Genomic DNA, 17662 nt, shown 5'->3' on the forward strand with positions numbered 1-17662 from the left:
ATTGAATTTAGGAGTCGTAGCGTTATGTTGCAACTGTACACAACTCTGGTGCGGCCGCACTTGGAGTACTGTGTGCAGTTCTGGTCCCCACATTACAGGAAGGATGTGGAGGCTTTGGAGAGGGTGCAGAGGAGGTTTACCAGGATGTTGCCTGGTATGGAGGGGAGATCCTATGAGGAGAGGCTGAGGGATTTGGGATTGTTTTCGCTGGAAAGGCGGCGGCTAAGAGGGGATCTTATTGAAACATATAAGATGATTAGAGGTTTAGATAGGGTGGATAGTGATAGCCTTTTTCCTCTGATGGAGAAATCCAGCACGAGGGGGCATGGCTTTAAATTGAGGGGGGGTAGTTATAGAACCGATGTCAGGGGTAGGTTCTTTACCCAGAGGATGGTGAGGGATTGGAATGCCCTGCCAGCATCAGTAGTAAATGCGCCTAGTTTGGGGGCGTTTAAGAGATCCGTAGATAGGTTCATGGACGAAAAGAAATTGGTTTAGGTTGGAGGGTCACAGTTTTTTTTTTTAACTGGTCGGTGCAACATCGTGGGCCGAAGGGCCTGTTCTGCGCTGTAATGTTCTATGTTCTATGTTCTACTACCGACTCCTCCACTTACTAAATTATCAGACCTGCCTATCCGACAACCAACACTGGATGAGCAGAAATATCCTACAAATAAATATTGGGCACGATTGTTTTCAGTCCCCACTCCAAACTCTGCTCCCTAACTATTGACTTCACCTCTCTCAATGGTAACGTTCTGAGACTCTGTAACCTCTGCGTTATAATGAACCCTGAGGTGAGCTTCTGAGCACATACTGATGCCATCACTGAGAGCGTTTATTTCCACCTCCGTAACATCACCCAAATTTTCTCCTGTTTCAGCTGATCTTCATTGCCTTTCAACTCAAGTACTCCGACTCACTCCTGCTTGGTTTCCCACGTTCAATGCTGTGTAAACTGGACCTCATCCCAAACTCTGCTGCCCCCATGTTTTAACTTGCACCACGTCCCACTCATGGGATTGGCTCCAGGTCAATAAAATGTAATTTAAAAATTCTCACCCTTCTTTTCCAATCCTTCCATGGTCTCGCCCGGCCCAATCTTTTTGATCTCCTCCCACCCCCACAGCCCTCTGCGATATCTGCTCTAATTCTGGCCTGTGGAACCTCCGTGACCATTCCACCATTGGTCATTGTGCCTTCAGTTGCCTCATCCTCAGCCCTCCCTCCATCCCTCCAACACTCTTTCTTGCTTTCCTCCTTTCAGACGCTCCTTAAAACCTTGAGCAAGTATTTGTTATCTGATCCAGTATCTCTGAATGTGTGTCCGGTTTATAATGCTCCGATAGTTGGTAGGTTTTATGACATTGAAGGTGTTATTTAAATGTGAGTTTGGTGCATTGGCCGTGCTAAATTGCCTCTTAGTGTCCCAGGATGCATAGGTTAGAGATGTTAGTGGAGTGAATATGTGGGTTGTGAGGATGGGGCCTGGGTGGGATTGTGGTTGGTGCAGACTCAGAGGACCGAATGGCCTCCTTCTGCACTGTAGGGATTCTATGATTCTATGAAGTTGTTAGTGGAGAGGTTGGATTCAAAGGCTGTCTACAAAATAATAGTTACTGGAAATCTGAAATCTAAACTCAGAAAGCCGTTCCAGTGTGGCAGAGAGAGAGAGTGGGTTAATGCTTAATATTGATGCGGTTTCGAAGGCTGGGAACAAGAGGAAGAGGCTCTGAATGCGGCCTCTGTCCTACCTTGGGGTGCTGAATGTTGTTTGGTAGTGCTGAGCCCCCTGCACGCAGCCCTGTCACATACATCACACTGCAAACAATTGGCATCTGAGCATGTGCCAGGGACTGTTCTCTATCTGAGCACTGTGGAATGTTGTTTTGCCTAGAAGCACTCAGCCATTTATCCACAAGATTCTCTCCGTTTATCCAGCCAAAGACTCTGTGATGTTGCTGTGCCGGGCCTACATTTCCTGCCACATAACCAGCAGAGGGGTAGGCTGGCCTCGGCACTCTGACACCTGCAACAGAAAGAATGAAGCAAGAACAGAGTCAATTGTGGAGGGAGTGCAGAGTGTCCTAGCTCAGTCACTGCCTGTCTCCTCAGCGAGAGAGATCCCTGAGGCAGCACATCACATAATTCCTCCAGCACAGACACACTCACCTCGGTTGGGCTTCAGTCTAGCTGAGAACGGGAAACACTCTTTCAACTGTACCTCACCAGTGGAGGAGGGTGAGGCAGTCAGCCTTGGAGCATGGCAGACAGACCGAGACATCCTCCACTGGGTGATGATGCTGGACATTGAGTGTCGCACGCAAGGAGGTTCTCTCAGGAATATCAGAGGCAGGTGAGTTGCTGAACGTTGGAGATTGCTGCAGTAGTGCAGAGCTTTGGGCAATAACTGGGGACGACCATGCTGTGCATGTGCTTAGTGATGTGTCAGGAATTTGAACTCCTCCATTGAGAGAGTGGCCATGCTCTTGGAGATCCCTACCCAGCAGCATTCTGGGTGGGTGAAGGAGCAGGGCACTGACACGCACAGAGTGAGACTCTTTTTATTCATTTCATGGGACATTGGCGTCGCTGGCTGGCCACCATTTATTACCCATCCTTAGTTGCCTGAGGGCAGGTAAGAGTCAACCACGTTGCTGTGGACCTTGGAGTCACATGTAGGCCAGACCAGGTAAGGACGGTTCCCTAAAGGACATGAGTGAACCAGATCAGTTTTTCCGCCAATCGACAATTGGTTCATTGCCCTCTTGGCCTGCACTTGTCAATCTGGCTGAAAATCAATGGAACAGAGCGTCCTCTGGAACAGGGCGTCCTCTGGAACAGGGCGTCCTCTGGAACAGGGCGTCCTCTGGAACAGGGCGTCCTCTGGAACAGGGCATCCTCTGGAACAGGGCACGGTCTGGAACAGGGCATCCTCTGGAACAGGGCGTGCTCTGGAACAGGGCGTCCTCTGGAACAGGGCATCCTCTGGAACAGGGCATCCTCTGGAACAGGGCATCCTCTGGAACAGGGCGCGCTCTGGAACAGGGCGCGCTCTGGAACAGGGTGCCCTCTGGAACAGGGCGCCCTCTGGAACAGGGTGTCCTCTGGAACAGGACACCCTCTGGAACAGATCTCTGAAGAAGCTGGATGTGTGAGGGTGCACTGTGGCAGTGACCTTGCTGGCTGCAGACTGCCACTGGGGCCACAGGACATCAGGTGCAAATATTGCAGACCATTGTCCTGGTTAGGGTCGATCTCCTCTGCCAATGGTGCTCTGCCACCTGAAAGTAGCTGACCCTCAGGTGAATTGCCTGATGTTTTACGTGGCACCATGTTCCCCAGCTCTCACTGCGCTCCTCTGACCTCCTGACCAGGAAGAGGAACTTGCTGAAGCTCCTCCTCTCCAGCCTGCCCAATGTCAGTCACCCGCTTCCAATTCATCTCCCTCACCTGTCACCTGTAGATTTACCAGAGCTTCCTGTATCAGCCTCTGATGCCCACCTGATGCCAACAACATGTCTGTCATGTCTGCCCATTGACTGGGCACTAACGCAAACCTCAGTACCATTGATAACCAATCTGTGCCTCTGGTTCAGAATCTGAGTTTAAACCTTCTGTTTCTCTCAACTGTTAAGCAACGTATCTATTGGCAGTCATCAGCTTGCAGTGTTTCTGATGGCTATATCCTAACGTACACACACTGCAACCCCCTCCCCCCTCCCCCACCACCCCCCCCCCCTCCCCACCCCCACCCCCCTCCCCCGCCCCCCCGGCCTCACAACTAACTGGCAGGTTGAGATCATTGTGAATACGCTCCACAATGAATTTAACACAATGAGTTCATTGGAGCCGTGTGGGTTTCCATCTCCACCCCTTCCACCCTCACTCTGAAATTTGAGTCACATTCTGGAGGTCCAATGACACCACCTGAGCCTATGACCTTCAACATGTCTCCTCACCCCAACGCGTCCTCAATAAGTTTTGAAAATCCAGCCCCAAGAGAAAGAAAGAGGCAGAGAATGAGGGGAGTGGGAGGGAAAGGAAACGAGAAAACAGAGTGACTGATAAATAAAGAGAGAATGCCATGGGGGGGTCGAGGGGGTGTGGGGGGGGGGGGGGGGTGGCAGGGGTGGTGGGGGGGAGGATAGAAAGAAAAATGGGATGTTGGGGCTTGTGAGAGAGGAACCAGACTGATGGAGGGAGTGAGAGTGATGGAGAGAGAGAATAAAAAGACAGACAGATACAGAGAGAAAGATAGTTGGCACAAGCAATGCCCCTGGTATGGCTGAGCTCAGGATTAATGGACTAGAGTAATGATGGTTCATGAATTAATAAAGGTTCAGGTGCAGACTGTTAGGAAGTACCACAATAAATAAAATTAAATAACAATCTTCCAATACAAAGCCTTGATCAGGTTGTGTACACGATTGTTCCAATTCTCTTCCCGTACCTAGTGGTGCACTAAGGCAGACTTTCATCCATTTCCAGAGCTAGTAATTCCCAGATCAGGTCGCTAGTCTGTTGCCAGGGGCTCATACCTTGGGGAATGCCGCTCCACATCAAGCGTGGCTGACCAGGAGTCTCTCCTACTCTTACTGCCAGCCATTGGCTGGTTGGAAGGATTTGCAGGTTAACACTCAGCCTGTTTGACTGTGTTACGGACGCACCTTCCTTGACCATCAAGTTCTGGAGTGGGACTTGAGCCTGGAGCTTCTGGCTCAGAGGTAGGGATGCTACCCACAAGGCCCCCTCACACAATACTGCATCTAGTCTTAGTCCCTTCCCATGGTTTAGCGGTGCAGCATTTAATTCTCCAAACGAGTTACTTTTGTAACAGTCCACCCTTCCACCCCATCCTCCATCTCCCCCTAACCCACCTCTGTGCCCTAAATCCTCCGCTGCCCCCAATCCTTTCCTATACCCACCCCCCGCCCCAGATCTCCCGTTCACTACCCATCCAGCTCCCATAGCCCACTCTTGCATTGAGACAGTGAGTACAAGCAAACATTTTGATAGGATATTAAAAAGATATCTTTAATAATTTGCTGCCTCAGGGCTGTCAATGAAAGATTTGATGTGACTGCAACGATGGGAACATTTTCTTCAGGAGACTTGCTCCGGCAAAAAGAAACCTTTGTTCCTGTCTCTGCTCTCACATCGTTCTATCAATGGACCATTGTGTCCAGTCCAACAGACTCCCGCTCCGATACTGGCTGCAGTTTATTGTAACGCTTAACATTCATTTCATAAAATCACACTGGCAAAGACTGCAGTTTGATTCCAAACATCATTTTGGAGTGGCTGGACTCCCTGTCTCCCTTCTGCTAGACCCCTGGGACTGTGCTGTTTGCCAGTGCAATGTTCTGGCTTCAGAGTCTCGCTCGGATGACTTTGGAATATTGATTGTTAATTTTGGGTGTGTTCAGAAAAATGTGTGGCATGAGCGTTAGATGCCCTGTCGGGAAACCGAGGCTCCCACACGGAGCATAGAGTCAGAAAATGATCCTGTCTACATCCATCTTTCCACCTGGTTAAGTGGCGGACTGAGTTACTGGCACAGTGAAGTCACCTCTCACCCCTCCTCTTCTTTTGTGGTGCCCGGCCCAGGAACATCTGGAACCTCCCTCTGCCCAGGAACATCTGGAACCTCCCCCTGCCCAGGAACATCTGTAACCCTCCCCCCCACTCAGGGACATCTGTAACCTCCCCCTGCCCAGGAACATCTGTAACCCTCCCCCCCACTCAGGGACATCTGTAACCTCCCCCTGCCCAGGAACATCTGTAACCTCCCCCTGCCCAGGAACATCTGTAACCCCCCCCCCTGCCCAGGAACATCTGTAACTTCCCCCTGCCCAGGAACATCTGTAACTTCCCCCTGCCCAGGAACATCTGTAACCTCCCCCGGCCCAGGGACATCTGTAACCTCCCCTGCCCAGAAACATCTGTAACCTCCCCCGGCCCAGGGACATCTCTAGCCTCCCCCGGCCCTGGAACATCTGTAACCTCCCCTGCCCAGAAACATCTGTAACCTCCCCCAGCCCAGGGACATCTCTAGCCTCCCCCGGCCCAGGAACATCTGTAACCTCCCCTGCCCAGAAACATCTGTAACCTCCCCCGGCCCAGGGACATCTCTAGCCTCCCCCGGCCCAGAAACATCTGTAACCCAACCCCCCCCCCCCCCCCCCCCCCGCCCAGGGACATCTGTAACCTCCCCCTGCCCAGAAACATCTGTAACCTCCGCCTGCCCAGAAACATCTGTAACTTCCCCCTGCCCAGGAACCAGGAACATCTGTAACCTCCCCCTGCCCAGGAACCAGGAACATCTGTAACCTCCCCCTGCCCAGAAACATCTGTAACCTCCGCCTGCCCAGAAACATCTGTAACCTCCCCCGGCCCAGAAACATCTGTAACCTCCCCCGGCCCAGGAACATCTGTAACCTCCCCCAGCCCAGGAACATCTGTAACCTCCCCCAGCCCAGGAACATCTGTAACTTCCCCCTGCCCAGGAACATCTGTAACTTCCCCCTGCCCAGGGACATCTGCAACCTCCCTCGTGGCCAGAGAGGAATTGTAAATTTGCCTCCCACAGCAGCCTGGGACACGATTCCTGGGCAGGGGGAGGCTACATGAGATGACACAAAGATTGGCCGGGTGGTTAACAGTGAGTGTCAATGGTCAAATGGGCAAATAAGTGGCAGATGAAATTTAACCCTGAAAAATGTGAGATGATACATTTTGGAAGGAGTAATTTGTCAAGAAAGTACTCAATGAATAGTAGGACACTAGCAAGTTCTGTGAACAAAGGGACCTTGGCGTGTTTGTTCACAGATCTCTGAAGGAAGGGCATGTTAATAGGGTGGTGAAAAAGGCATATGGGACACTTGCCTTTATCAGTCGGGACATAGATTACAAAAGCAGAGAGGTCATGTTAGAGTTTGCTGAGGCCACAGCTGGAGTACTGTGTGCAGTTCTGGTCACCACATTATCGGAAGGATGTGATTGCAGTGGAAAGGGTGCAGAGGAGATTCATCAGGATGCAGCCTGGGATGGAACATTTACATTATGAAGAGAGGCTTGGGCTGTTTTCATTGGAAGAAGTCTCACAACACCAGGTTAAAGTCCAACAGGTTTATTTGGTAGCAAATATGATGGTATCTGCTACCAAATATGATTTTATTTGCTACCAAATAAACCTGTTGGACTTTAACCTGGTGTTGTGAGACTTCTTACTGTGCTTACCCCAGTCCAACGCCGGCATCTCCACATCCTGTTTTCATTGGAACAGAGAAGACTTGGGTGGGGGGAGTGGGGTCAACCTGATCGAGGTGTACAAGGTTATGAGGGGCATGGACAGGGTGGATAAGGAGCAGTTGTTCCCCTTAGTTGAAGGGGCAGTCACGAGGGGATATAGGTTCAAGGTGAGGGGCAGGAGGTTTAGGGAGGTGTGAAGAAAAGCTTTTTTATCCAAAGGGTGGTGATGGTCTGAAATGTGCTGCCTGGGAGGGTGGTAGAGGCGGGAAGCCTCACATCCTTTAGAAAGTACCTGGATCAGCACTTGGCACATCATAATATTCAGGGCTATGGGCCAAGTGCTGGCAGATGGGATTTGGTAGGTTGTCAGATGTTTCTCACGTGTTGGTGCAGATTCGATGGGCTGAAGGGCGTCTTCTGTATTGTATGATTCTCTGATTCTCTGAACCTCTGTAACCACCGCCTGCCCAGGAGCTTCTGTAAGATGCCACTACTCAGAAGCCTCTGCAATAAGCTCTTGCCCCGCCTGGGTGCGGCTGTGAAGTTCCCCTGCCGAGGGGTCTCAGCAATACCCCCTGCCCAGAGAGTTTTTATTCTCCTTGTTATTATGTCCCCCCCCCCCCCCCCCCCCCACCCCCCCAGAGGACTTGACCTTTGTCCTTTCTCTCTCAGGACTGCATGATGATGAAGATGTGAAATTCATGTTGAAAGGCAGCAAGTTGAAAAAAGTCAAGTCGGGTACATGGAAGAAAAATCGATGGATGAAGCTCCAGGAGGATGGTCTTTCCATCTGGTGTGAGTCCAGGAACAAGGCCCCAACCTGTGAGTATCTCAGCAACAGGTACATCCCTGCTTTACTGATCACATGTTACCTCCAGGAACCTGAGACAGAGGGACCCAGTGGAGCAAGAGACAGTTTCACACCCAGTTTACTAAATTCTCAGAGATAGCACAGGCCTATTGTTCAATAACATTTCCTTTGGCCTTTCTGGGATTCATTCACACTTTCTTAAAGCTTCAGTTTCCCCCTCTCTCTCTGGTATAACCGCGTTTGTTATTTCTGCTTTCATTTTGCCTTTGAGCCTCCATTCTGATCAGTAACTGGATTGTTTTGAAATGTGGTAGCCATCCAGTCTTCTCCTCTTAGCGTCTTGGAGGAATATTTCATTGGCGACAGGAAGGCTGAAGGAATTGACGGCTTCCCCAGGAGTTTTCTGAAGGCGGTTGTCCTCTCAGATCAGAACAGCACGATGGTTAGGACCAGCTGTCTTTCCAGATGTGACACCTCAGCACAAACTAGTAATTGAAATGGTGACGCTGTTCCAAGGTTCCCAAGCTGAACCTTCTGAATCTCCTGTAAGAGTCCAGGGTTTGCTCTATCATGAGATGACTGTTCATATTTTGAAAGTTGTCAAATTCTCACCGTACCTCATCGAACATTCACAAGTCACCTTTCTTGTAGATTCCATCCAGAAATTCAATTAAAATGTCCAACCCTACTTCATTGGCATTCATCTCAAAAAAAATTTTATTTCTGATCTCACTGTATGGGAGTTTGCACATTCTCCCCGTGTCTGCGTGGGTTTCCTCCGGGCGCTCCAGTTTCCTCCCACAGTCCAAAGATATGCGGGTTAGGTGTCAGGGGGATTAGAAACATAGAAACATAGAAAAACTACAGCACAAACAGGCCCTTCGGCCCACAAGTTGTTCCGAACACATCCCTACCTTCTAGACCTACCTATAACCCTCCTTCCTATTACGCTCCATGTACTCATCCAGGAGTCTCTTAAAAGAGCCTATTGAGTTCGCCTCCACCACCACTGACGGCAGCCGATTCCACTCGCCCACAACCCTCTGTGTGAAAAACTTACCCCTAACATCTCCCCTGTACCTACCCCCCAGCACCCTAAACCTGTGTCCTCTCGTAGCAGACATTTCCACCCTGGGAAAAAGCCTCTGAGAGTCCACCCGATCTATGCCTCTCAACATCTTATACACCTCTATTAGGTCTCCTCTCATCCTTCGTCTCTCCAAGGAGAAAAGACCGAGCTCCCTCAGCCTATCCTCATAAGGCATGCCACTCAATTCAGGCCACATCCTTGTAAATCTCCTCTGCACCCTTTCAATCTTTTCCACATCTTTCCTATAGTGAGGCGACCAGAACTGAGCACAGTACTCCAAGTGGGGTCTGACGAGGGTCTTATATAGCTGCATCATTATCCCCGGACTCCTCAACTCAATCCCTCGATTGATCAAGGCCAGCACACCATATGCCTTCTTAACCACCTCCTCCACCTGCGGGACCGATTTCAGAGTCCTATGGACCCAGACCCCAAGGTCCCAAGATTAGCTAGAGTAAATGCACGGGGTTATGGGGATAGGGCCTGGGTGGGATTGTGGTCAGTGCAGATTCAATGGGCTGAATGGCCTCCTTCTGCACCGTAGGATTCTACGATTCTAATGCGGGAAGTGACAATACCAAAATACCAAGTATTCTCTTTGGTATCCATGTCTCATTCAAATGGTTCAGATGATGCCAGAGGTTCAGACCTGAGAACACTGGACAATTTAAACCTGTTTTTGGCCATTTTTCACAGTGGTCGCTGTGGTTAGAAATGTATGTCTGAGGGGGAAGCAAAGATTTGACTTTCCGCCCTCCACATTGTGATAACTATTCAGAGATAGTTAGACAATCTCGGGTAGAATACGGGAGCTGAGTCTTTAATCATTTAGAACATTGTATTTACAGAGATCAGGACACTGTGATTCACACACCTCCAACAGGCCCTCTTTCAGTCTGCTCCTAAACGCTGTGCTGAGGGAACCAGTGCAATAAAAATAAATGAATTGACAATGGCTGGTGGGGCACTGTAACAAAAGACAAAACTTTAAAGGAAATTATCTAATCAATGAAAATTTTATTTTTGAGGGTTGGCGATGTATTCCAGCCCCTGCTGTGCCCACTGGTTACGGAAAGCCTGAAGCATCTCAGTGGACATCGCGTGCTCCCTCTCCAGGGGTATCCGACTGCAAACGTAGCCACGGTAGAGGGGCAGAGAGTCAGGTCTGGCCACCCCTTGGCTGCCTGGACCTGTTAATGACCACCTTGGCCAAGCCCAGGAGCAGGCCAACAAGGAGGTCCAACTCTTTCCTTCCCTCTCCCTACTCCGGGTGACCAAGGAGGCGTGTGGGGCTGAAGTGCAGCCAGAACATGAGACATGAGGAACGGCCCCTTCACGTAACTAAAAAGCAACCAGGCCTCTGGCAACTTAAACATCCATGGTACACGGACCCCTCACATCCACAGAAAATACAGGCAGCCTGGGGGTCCGTCAATCATCTTCATTTGCTACTGCGTGGGTCTGCCACAACACCCTCTGTTAGGGTGCCAGATCGGAAACCCAGGGTCAAGCCAGACTAGATAAATGTACCTATTTTGGCATAAATGTGAGGGAAGGACGCTTTGCCTCAGCAGTGAATTCACTGACAAATTAGGGTTCTTTTGATTAAAACAAGCTTTAGTCATAACACAGTTTAAATATGACTCCAACAAAATGAAACTGTTTAACTCTTAACTGTTGAACGATCTTTAAACAAGAAAAGAAACATGTAGCTGCTTGCAGGCTTCTATCTTTTAACAGCCCTCTCCAGCAACTGTATGCAGAAACCTAGCTCCTCCTCTTTCTAGTGTCACATGACTATATGACCCTGTCTACCTAACTCACCTTTCCATTACTTTAATCAAGAAAACATCTCAAGGGTCCATTTCTTTGATAAAATAAAGCTCATTATGTATTCTGCTAAATAAACATTTACATGGCTAAATTGAGTAAATGGATAGATCTGGGATAGTGAATACTAAGCTTCTGGGGCACTGGACAGTGCCTGGGTGGTGAGCTGACTGTCTCAAGTCCTCCCGTTGAGGAGTATGCCTGCGTTTCTTTAGTAAGAAGTTTAACAACACCAGGTTAAAGTCCAACAGGTTTATTTGGTAGCAAAAGCCACACAAGCTTTCGGAGCTCCAAGCCCCTTCTTCAGCTGAGTGTGAATTCTGTTCTCAAACAGGGCATATAAAGACACAAACTCAATTTACATGAATAATGGTTGGAATGCGAATACTTACATACTTAAGATATGAACAATGTGAGTGGAGAGAGCATCAAGACAGGCTAAAAAGATGTGTATTGTCTCCAGACAAGACACCCAGTGAAACTCTGCAGGTCCAGGCAGGCTGTGGGGTTACAAATAGTGTGACATGAACCCAATATCCCGGTTGAGGCCGTCCTCGTGTGTGCGGAACTTGGCTATCAGTTTCTGCTCAGCGACTCTGCACCGTCGTGTGTCGTGAAGGCCACATTGTTTATATGTTAAAGACTTGATTAGCATTCCAACCATTATTCATGTAAATTGAGTCTGTGTCTTTATATGCCCTGTTTGTGAACAGAATTCCCACTCACCTGAAGAAGGGGCAGTGCTCCGAAAGCTTATGCGGCTTTTGCTACCAAATAAACCTGTTGGACTTTAACCTGGTGTTGTTAAACTTCTTACTGTGTTTACCCCAGTCCAACGCCGGCATCTCCACATCATGCGTTTCTTTATCCAGATTCCTGAGCCATCCATTTTCAGATGCTAGTCCGTTGCTAATCTCTTGTCTGCTATTTCAGTCTCGGTGATGGATATCCGGGATGTTCAGGAGGGTCACCAATCAGAGGTGATGAAGAAACATGGCAACAGTTTCTCCGAGAAACAATGCTTTACCATCATCTTCATGGGCAGCCGCACCACCCTGGATCTGGTGGCAACGTCAGAGGAAGAAGGGAGGCGATGGGTCCAAGGGCTGAAGAAACTGATTCGAAGAGTGGAGACCATGAGCCAGCGAGAGAAAATTGAACAATATCCTTTGTAAAATTCTTTTGGCCAAAACTGGGGAAGGTATAGACCGGGCAGGAGATCGGGTTCCAACACCGTCACTATACATCAGGGAGCTGATGCCACGCCAGATATTTCTGGCTGTTGATGATGCTTCTTAGTAATCATTATAAATCTAAAACAACCTCTAAATTGCCTCACAGCGCCAGGGACCCGGGCTCGATTCCCGGCTTGGGTCACTGTCTGTATGGAGACTGCATGTTCTCCCCGTGTCTGCGTGGGTTTCCTCCGGGTGCTCCGGTTTCCCCCCACAGTCCAAAGATGTGCGGGTTAGGTGGATTGACCATGCTAAATTGCCCCTTAGTAGCTAGGGTAAATGCATAAGGTTGTGGCGATAGGGCCTGGGTGGGATTGTGGTCAGTGCAGACTCGATGGGCCGAATGGCCTCCTTCTGCACTGTAGGGATTCTATAAATCAGTTTTGGTGAAGGGACACCGGCCTCTGTGAAGTTATTTCAGGCTGGAATTTTGCGGAGTCGGGTAAACTCCAGAAGCCTTTTAAAAATGGCAGATTCTGAGAACTCCGCCCCTATTCCTGACACTGGCAATTTCCGCTGACATGGGATAAAGATTTGGATAATAAGCCCATATCCTGCACTCTTACCTGGCTGGCTTCGTTGTAGGAATCGACATCACATGGCACTCCCCCCTACCCATGATTTTTGTGAAGTTGGGCCAGTTTCTCCAGGACACAGAAACTAGAAGCAGGAGGAGGCCATTCGGCCCTTCGAGCCTGCTCTGCCATTCATCTTGATCATGGCTGATCATCAAATTCAATATCCTGATCCCTCCTTCCCCCCCCATATCCCCTGATCTCTTCAGCCCCAAGAGCTATATCGAATTTCTTCTTGAAATCAGATGACGTTTTGGCCCCAACTACATTCTGTGGTAGTGAATTCCACACATTCACCACCCTCTGGGTGAAGAAATTTCTCCTCACCTCAGCTCTAAAAGGTTTACCCCTTATCCTCAAACTATGACCCCTAGTTCTGGATTCCCCCACCATCGAGATCATTCTTTCTGAATCTAACCCTGTCTAACTCTGTTAGAATTTTATAAGTTTCTATGAGATTCCCTCTCACTCTTCTAAACTTCAGTGAATATAATCCTAACCAACTAACTAATCCTAACTAATTTCTCCTCGTATGACAGACCTTCCATTCCAGGAATCAGCCTGGTAAACCTTTGCTGTACTCCCTCTATAGCAAGGACATCCTTCCTCAGATAAGGACACTAAAACACAATACTCCAGGTGTGGTCTCATCAACACCCTATACAATAGCAGCAAAATATCTCTATCCCTATACCCAAATCCTCTCACTATGGAGGTCAACATACCATTTGCTGTATTTACTGCCTGCTGTACTTGTGCACTTATTTTCAGTGACTGATGCACGAAGACACAAAGATCTCACTGAGTATCCCCCTCTCTCAAGTTACACCCATTCAAATAATCTATCTTCCTATTATTGCGACCAAAGTGGATAACCTCATATCTGTCCACATTATACTGCATCTGCCATGCAGATGTCCACACACTCAGCCTGTCCAAATCACACTGAAACATCTGTGCATCCTCCTCACAGCTCACCCTCCCATCCAACTTTGTATCATCTGCAAATTTGGAGATAATACATTCAGTTCCCTATAACAAATCATCAATATATAATGTGAACAGTTGGGGTCGTAGCACAGATCCCTGTGGTACCCCACTAATTACTGACTGCCAATCAAAAAAAGACCCGTTTAGACCAACTCTTTGCTTTCTACCTGCTAACCAGCTTTCTATCTGGATAGGCCGACAAGGGGTGAGGCCACATTGGATTTGGTACTGGGAAATGAACCGGGCCAAGTGTTAGATTTGGTTGTGGGAGAGAACTTTGGAGATAGTGACCACAATTCGGTGTCTTTTGTTATTGCAATGGAGAGGGATAGGGCCGGACGGCAGGGCAAGGCTTACAATTGGGGGAGAGGTAATTATGATGCGATTAGGCAAGAATTAGGGGGCATAAGATGGGAACAGAAACTGTCAGGGAAAGGCACTGATGAAAAGTGGAACTTTTTCAAGGAACAAATACTGGGTGTCCTTGATAGGTATGTCCCTGTCAGGCAGGGAGGAAATGGCCGAGTGAGGGAACCATGGTTCACAAAAGAGGTGGAATGTCTTGTGAAAAGGAAGAGGGAAGCTTATGTAGGGATGAGGAAACAAGGTTCAGATGGCTCGATTGAGGGTTACAAGTTAGCAAGGATTGAGCTGAAAAAGGGGCTGAGGAGAGCTAGGAGGGGACATGAGAAGTCCTTGGCGGGTCGGATCAAGGAAAACCCCAAGGCTTTTTACTCTTATGTGAGGAATAAAAGAATGACCAGGGTGAGGTTAGGGCCGGTCAAGGACAGTGGTGGGAACTTGTGTATGGAATCAGTAGAGATAGGCGAGGTGATGAATGAATACTTTTCTTCAGTGTTCACCAAGGAGAGGGGCCATGTTTTTCAGGAAGAGAAGGTGTTACAGGCTAATAGGCTGGAGGAAATAGATGTTCGGAGGGAGGATGTATTGGCAGTTTTGAATAAACTGAAGGTCGATAAGTCCCCTGGGCCTGATGAAATGTATCCTAGGATTCTTTGGGAGGCGAGGGATGAGATTGCAGAGCCTTTGGCTTTGATCTTTGGGTCCTCGCTGCCCACGGGGATGGTGCCGGAGGACTGGAGAGTGGCAAATGTTGTTCCTCTGTTTAAGAAAGGGAATAGAAATGACCCTGGTAATTATAGACCGGTTAGTCTGACTTCGGTGGTTGGTAAATTGATGGAAAAGGTCCTTAGGGATGGGATTTACGACCATTTAGAAAGATGCGGATTAATCCGGGATAGTCAGCACGGATTTGTGAAGGGCAAATCGTGCCTCACAAATTTGATAGAATTTTTTGAGGAGGTAACTAGGTGTGTTGATGAAGGTAGGGCGGTTGATGTCATATACATGGATTTTAGTAAGGCGTTTGATAAGGTCCCCCATGGTCGGCTTATGATGAAAGTAAGGAGGTGTGGGATAGAGGGAAAGTTGGCCGATTGGATAGGTAACTGGCTGTCTGATCGAAGACAGAGGGTGGTGGTGGATGGAAAATTTTCGGACTGGAGGCAGGTTGCTAGCGGAGTGCCGCAGGGTGCTTGGTCCTCTGCTCTTTGTGATTTTTATTAATGACTTAGAGGAGGGGGCTGAAGGGTGGATCAGTAAATTTGCTGATGACACCAAGATTGGTGGAGTAGTGGATGAGGTGGAGGGCTGTTGTAGGCTGCAAAGAGACATAGATAGGATGCAAAGCTGGGCTGAAAAATGGCAAATGGAGTTTAAGCCTGATAAATGTGAGGTGATTCATTTTGGTAGGACAAATTTAAATGTGGATTACAGGGTCAAAGGTAGGGTTCTGAAGACTGTGGAGGAACAGAGAGATCTTGGGGTCCATATCCACAGATCTCTAAAGGTTGCCACTCAAGTGGATAGAGCTGTGAAGAAGGCATATAGTGTGTTAGCTTTTATTAACAGGGGGTTGGAGTTTAAGAGCCGTGGGGTTATGCTGCAACTGTACAGGACCTTGGTGAGACCGCATTTGGAATATTGCGTGCAGTTCTGGTCACCTCACTATAAGAAGGATGTGGAAGCGCTGGAGAGAGTGCAGAGGAGATTTACCAGGATGCTGCCTGGTTTGGAGTGTCGGTCTTATGAGGAAAGGTTGAGGGAGCTGGGGCTGTTCTCTCTGGAGCGGAGGAGATTGAGGGGAGACTTAATAGAGGTTTATAAAATGATGAAGGGGATAGATCGAGTGAACGTTCAAAGACTATTTCCTCGGGTGGATGGAGCTATTACAAGGGGGCATAACTATAGGGTTCATGGTGGGAGATATAGGAAGGATATCAGAGGTAGGTTCTTCACGCAGAGAGTGGTTGGGGTGTGGAATGGACTGCCTGCAGTGATAGTGGAGTCAGACACTTTAGGAACATTTAAGCGGTTATTGGATAGGCACATGGAGCACACCAGGATGGTAGGGAGTGGGATAGCTTGATCTTGGTTTCAGATGAAGGTCGGCACAACATCGTGGGCCGAAGGGCCTGTTCTGTGCTGTACTGTTCTATGTTCTATGTTCTATCCATCTCAAGAGGTTACCTGCAAACCCATGTACTTTAACTTTACATAGTAGTCTGTAATGTGAGACCTTGTCGAAAGCTTTCTGAAAGTCTAAATAAACCACATCCACTGGTTCTCCTTGGTCAACTCTACTAGTTACATTCTCAAAAAATTCCAATAGATTCGTCAAGCATGATTTCCATTTTGTAAATCCATGCTGACTTTGTCTGATTACACCACTGCCTTCCAAATGCTGAGTTATGAAATCCTTGATAATAGATTCTAGCAACTTCCTCAATACTGATGTTAGGCTCACTGGTCTATAGGTCCCTGTTTTCTCTCTACCTCCCTTTCTGAATAGCGGGCTTACATTAGCTACCCTCCAATTTGTAGGAACCAGTCCAGAGTCCAAAGCATTTTGGAAAATAACCACCAATGGATCTACTATTTCAAGGCCACTTCCTCCAGTATTCTGGGATGAAGATTATCAGAACCTGGAGATTTATCCACCTTCAATTCCATCAATTTCCCCAAAACCATTTCTCTACAAATGCTGATTTCCTTCAGCCCCTCACTAAAACATGTTTTTCTCAGCACTCCCGGTACATTATTCATGTCTTCCTTTGTGAAGACTGAAGCAAACTACAAATTTAATTCCTCAACCATTTCTTTATTCCTCATTATGAATTCTCCTGCTTCTGACTGTAAGAGGCCTACATTTATTTTTGTCAATCTTTTTCTCTTTACATACCTATAGAAACTTTTACTGTCAGCTTTTATGTTCCCTGCTGACTTACTTTCATGCTCTATTTTTCCCTTCTTAATCAATCCCTTGATCCTTCTTTGCTGAATTTTAAAGTGCTCCCAACTCTTTATGAACACATAGAATCATAGAAACCCTACAGTGCAGAAAGAGGTAATTTGGCCCATCGAGTCTGCACCGATCACAATCCCACCCAGGCCCTTCCCCCATATTCCTACATATTCACCCGCTAATCCCTCTAACCTACGCATCTCAGGACACTAAGGGGCAATTTTAGCATGGCCAATCCACCTAACCCGCACATCTTTGGACTGTGGGAGGAAACCGGAGCACCCGGAGGAAACCCACGCAGACACGAGGAGAATGTGCAAACTCCACACAGACAGTGACCCAAGCCGGGAATCGAACCCAGGTCCCTGGAGCTGTGAATCAGCAGTGCTAACCACTGTGCTACCGCGCCACCCGTGCATTCTTGGAGAACGCAGGTTAAATCTCCTAATGAGTGACAGTGTAGAGATGACAATACCTCGGGAAGCAACTGGGTTTAGCAGATGTTGATAAAAGAGGGAATGATGATAGAAGCATGAAGAGGGAAGGCTTTTC

General features: G+C 48.3%; 1 protein-coding gene across 2 annotated transcripts in view; it reads left to right on the forward strand.

Annotated features, from left to right (window-relative positions):
- The window catches only part of LOC144500577 (1-phosphatidylinositol 4,5-bisphosphate phosphodiesterase delta-3-like), a 146598-nt gene that overhangs the window by 15920 nt on the left and 113016 nt on the right, over positions 1-17662 (forward strand). Inside the window, exons 2-3 of one of the 2 annotated variants that reach the window (XM_078223717.1) lie at positions 7927-8076; positions 11919-12147. In XM_078223717.1, the coding sequence (XP_078079843.1) occupies positions 7927-8076; positions 11919-12147 (379 nt within the window). The remainder of the gene's footprint in view (positions 1-7926; positions 8077-11918; positions 12148-17662) is intronic. The other variant, XM_078223718.1, reaches the window with a different exon arrangement.

The sequence above is a fragment of the Mustelus asterias genome, chromosome 11 (assembly GCF_964213995.1).
Source record: "Mustelus asterias chromosome 11, sMusAst1.hap1.1, whole genome shotgun sequence".
Classification (NCBI taxonomy): Eukaryota; Metazoa; Chordata; class Chondrichthyes; order Carcharhiniformes; family Triakidae; genus Mustelus; species Mustelus asterias.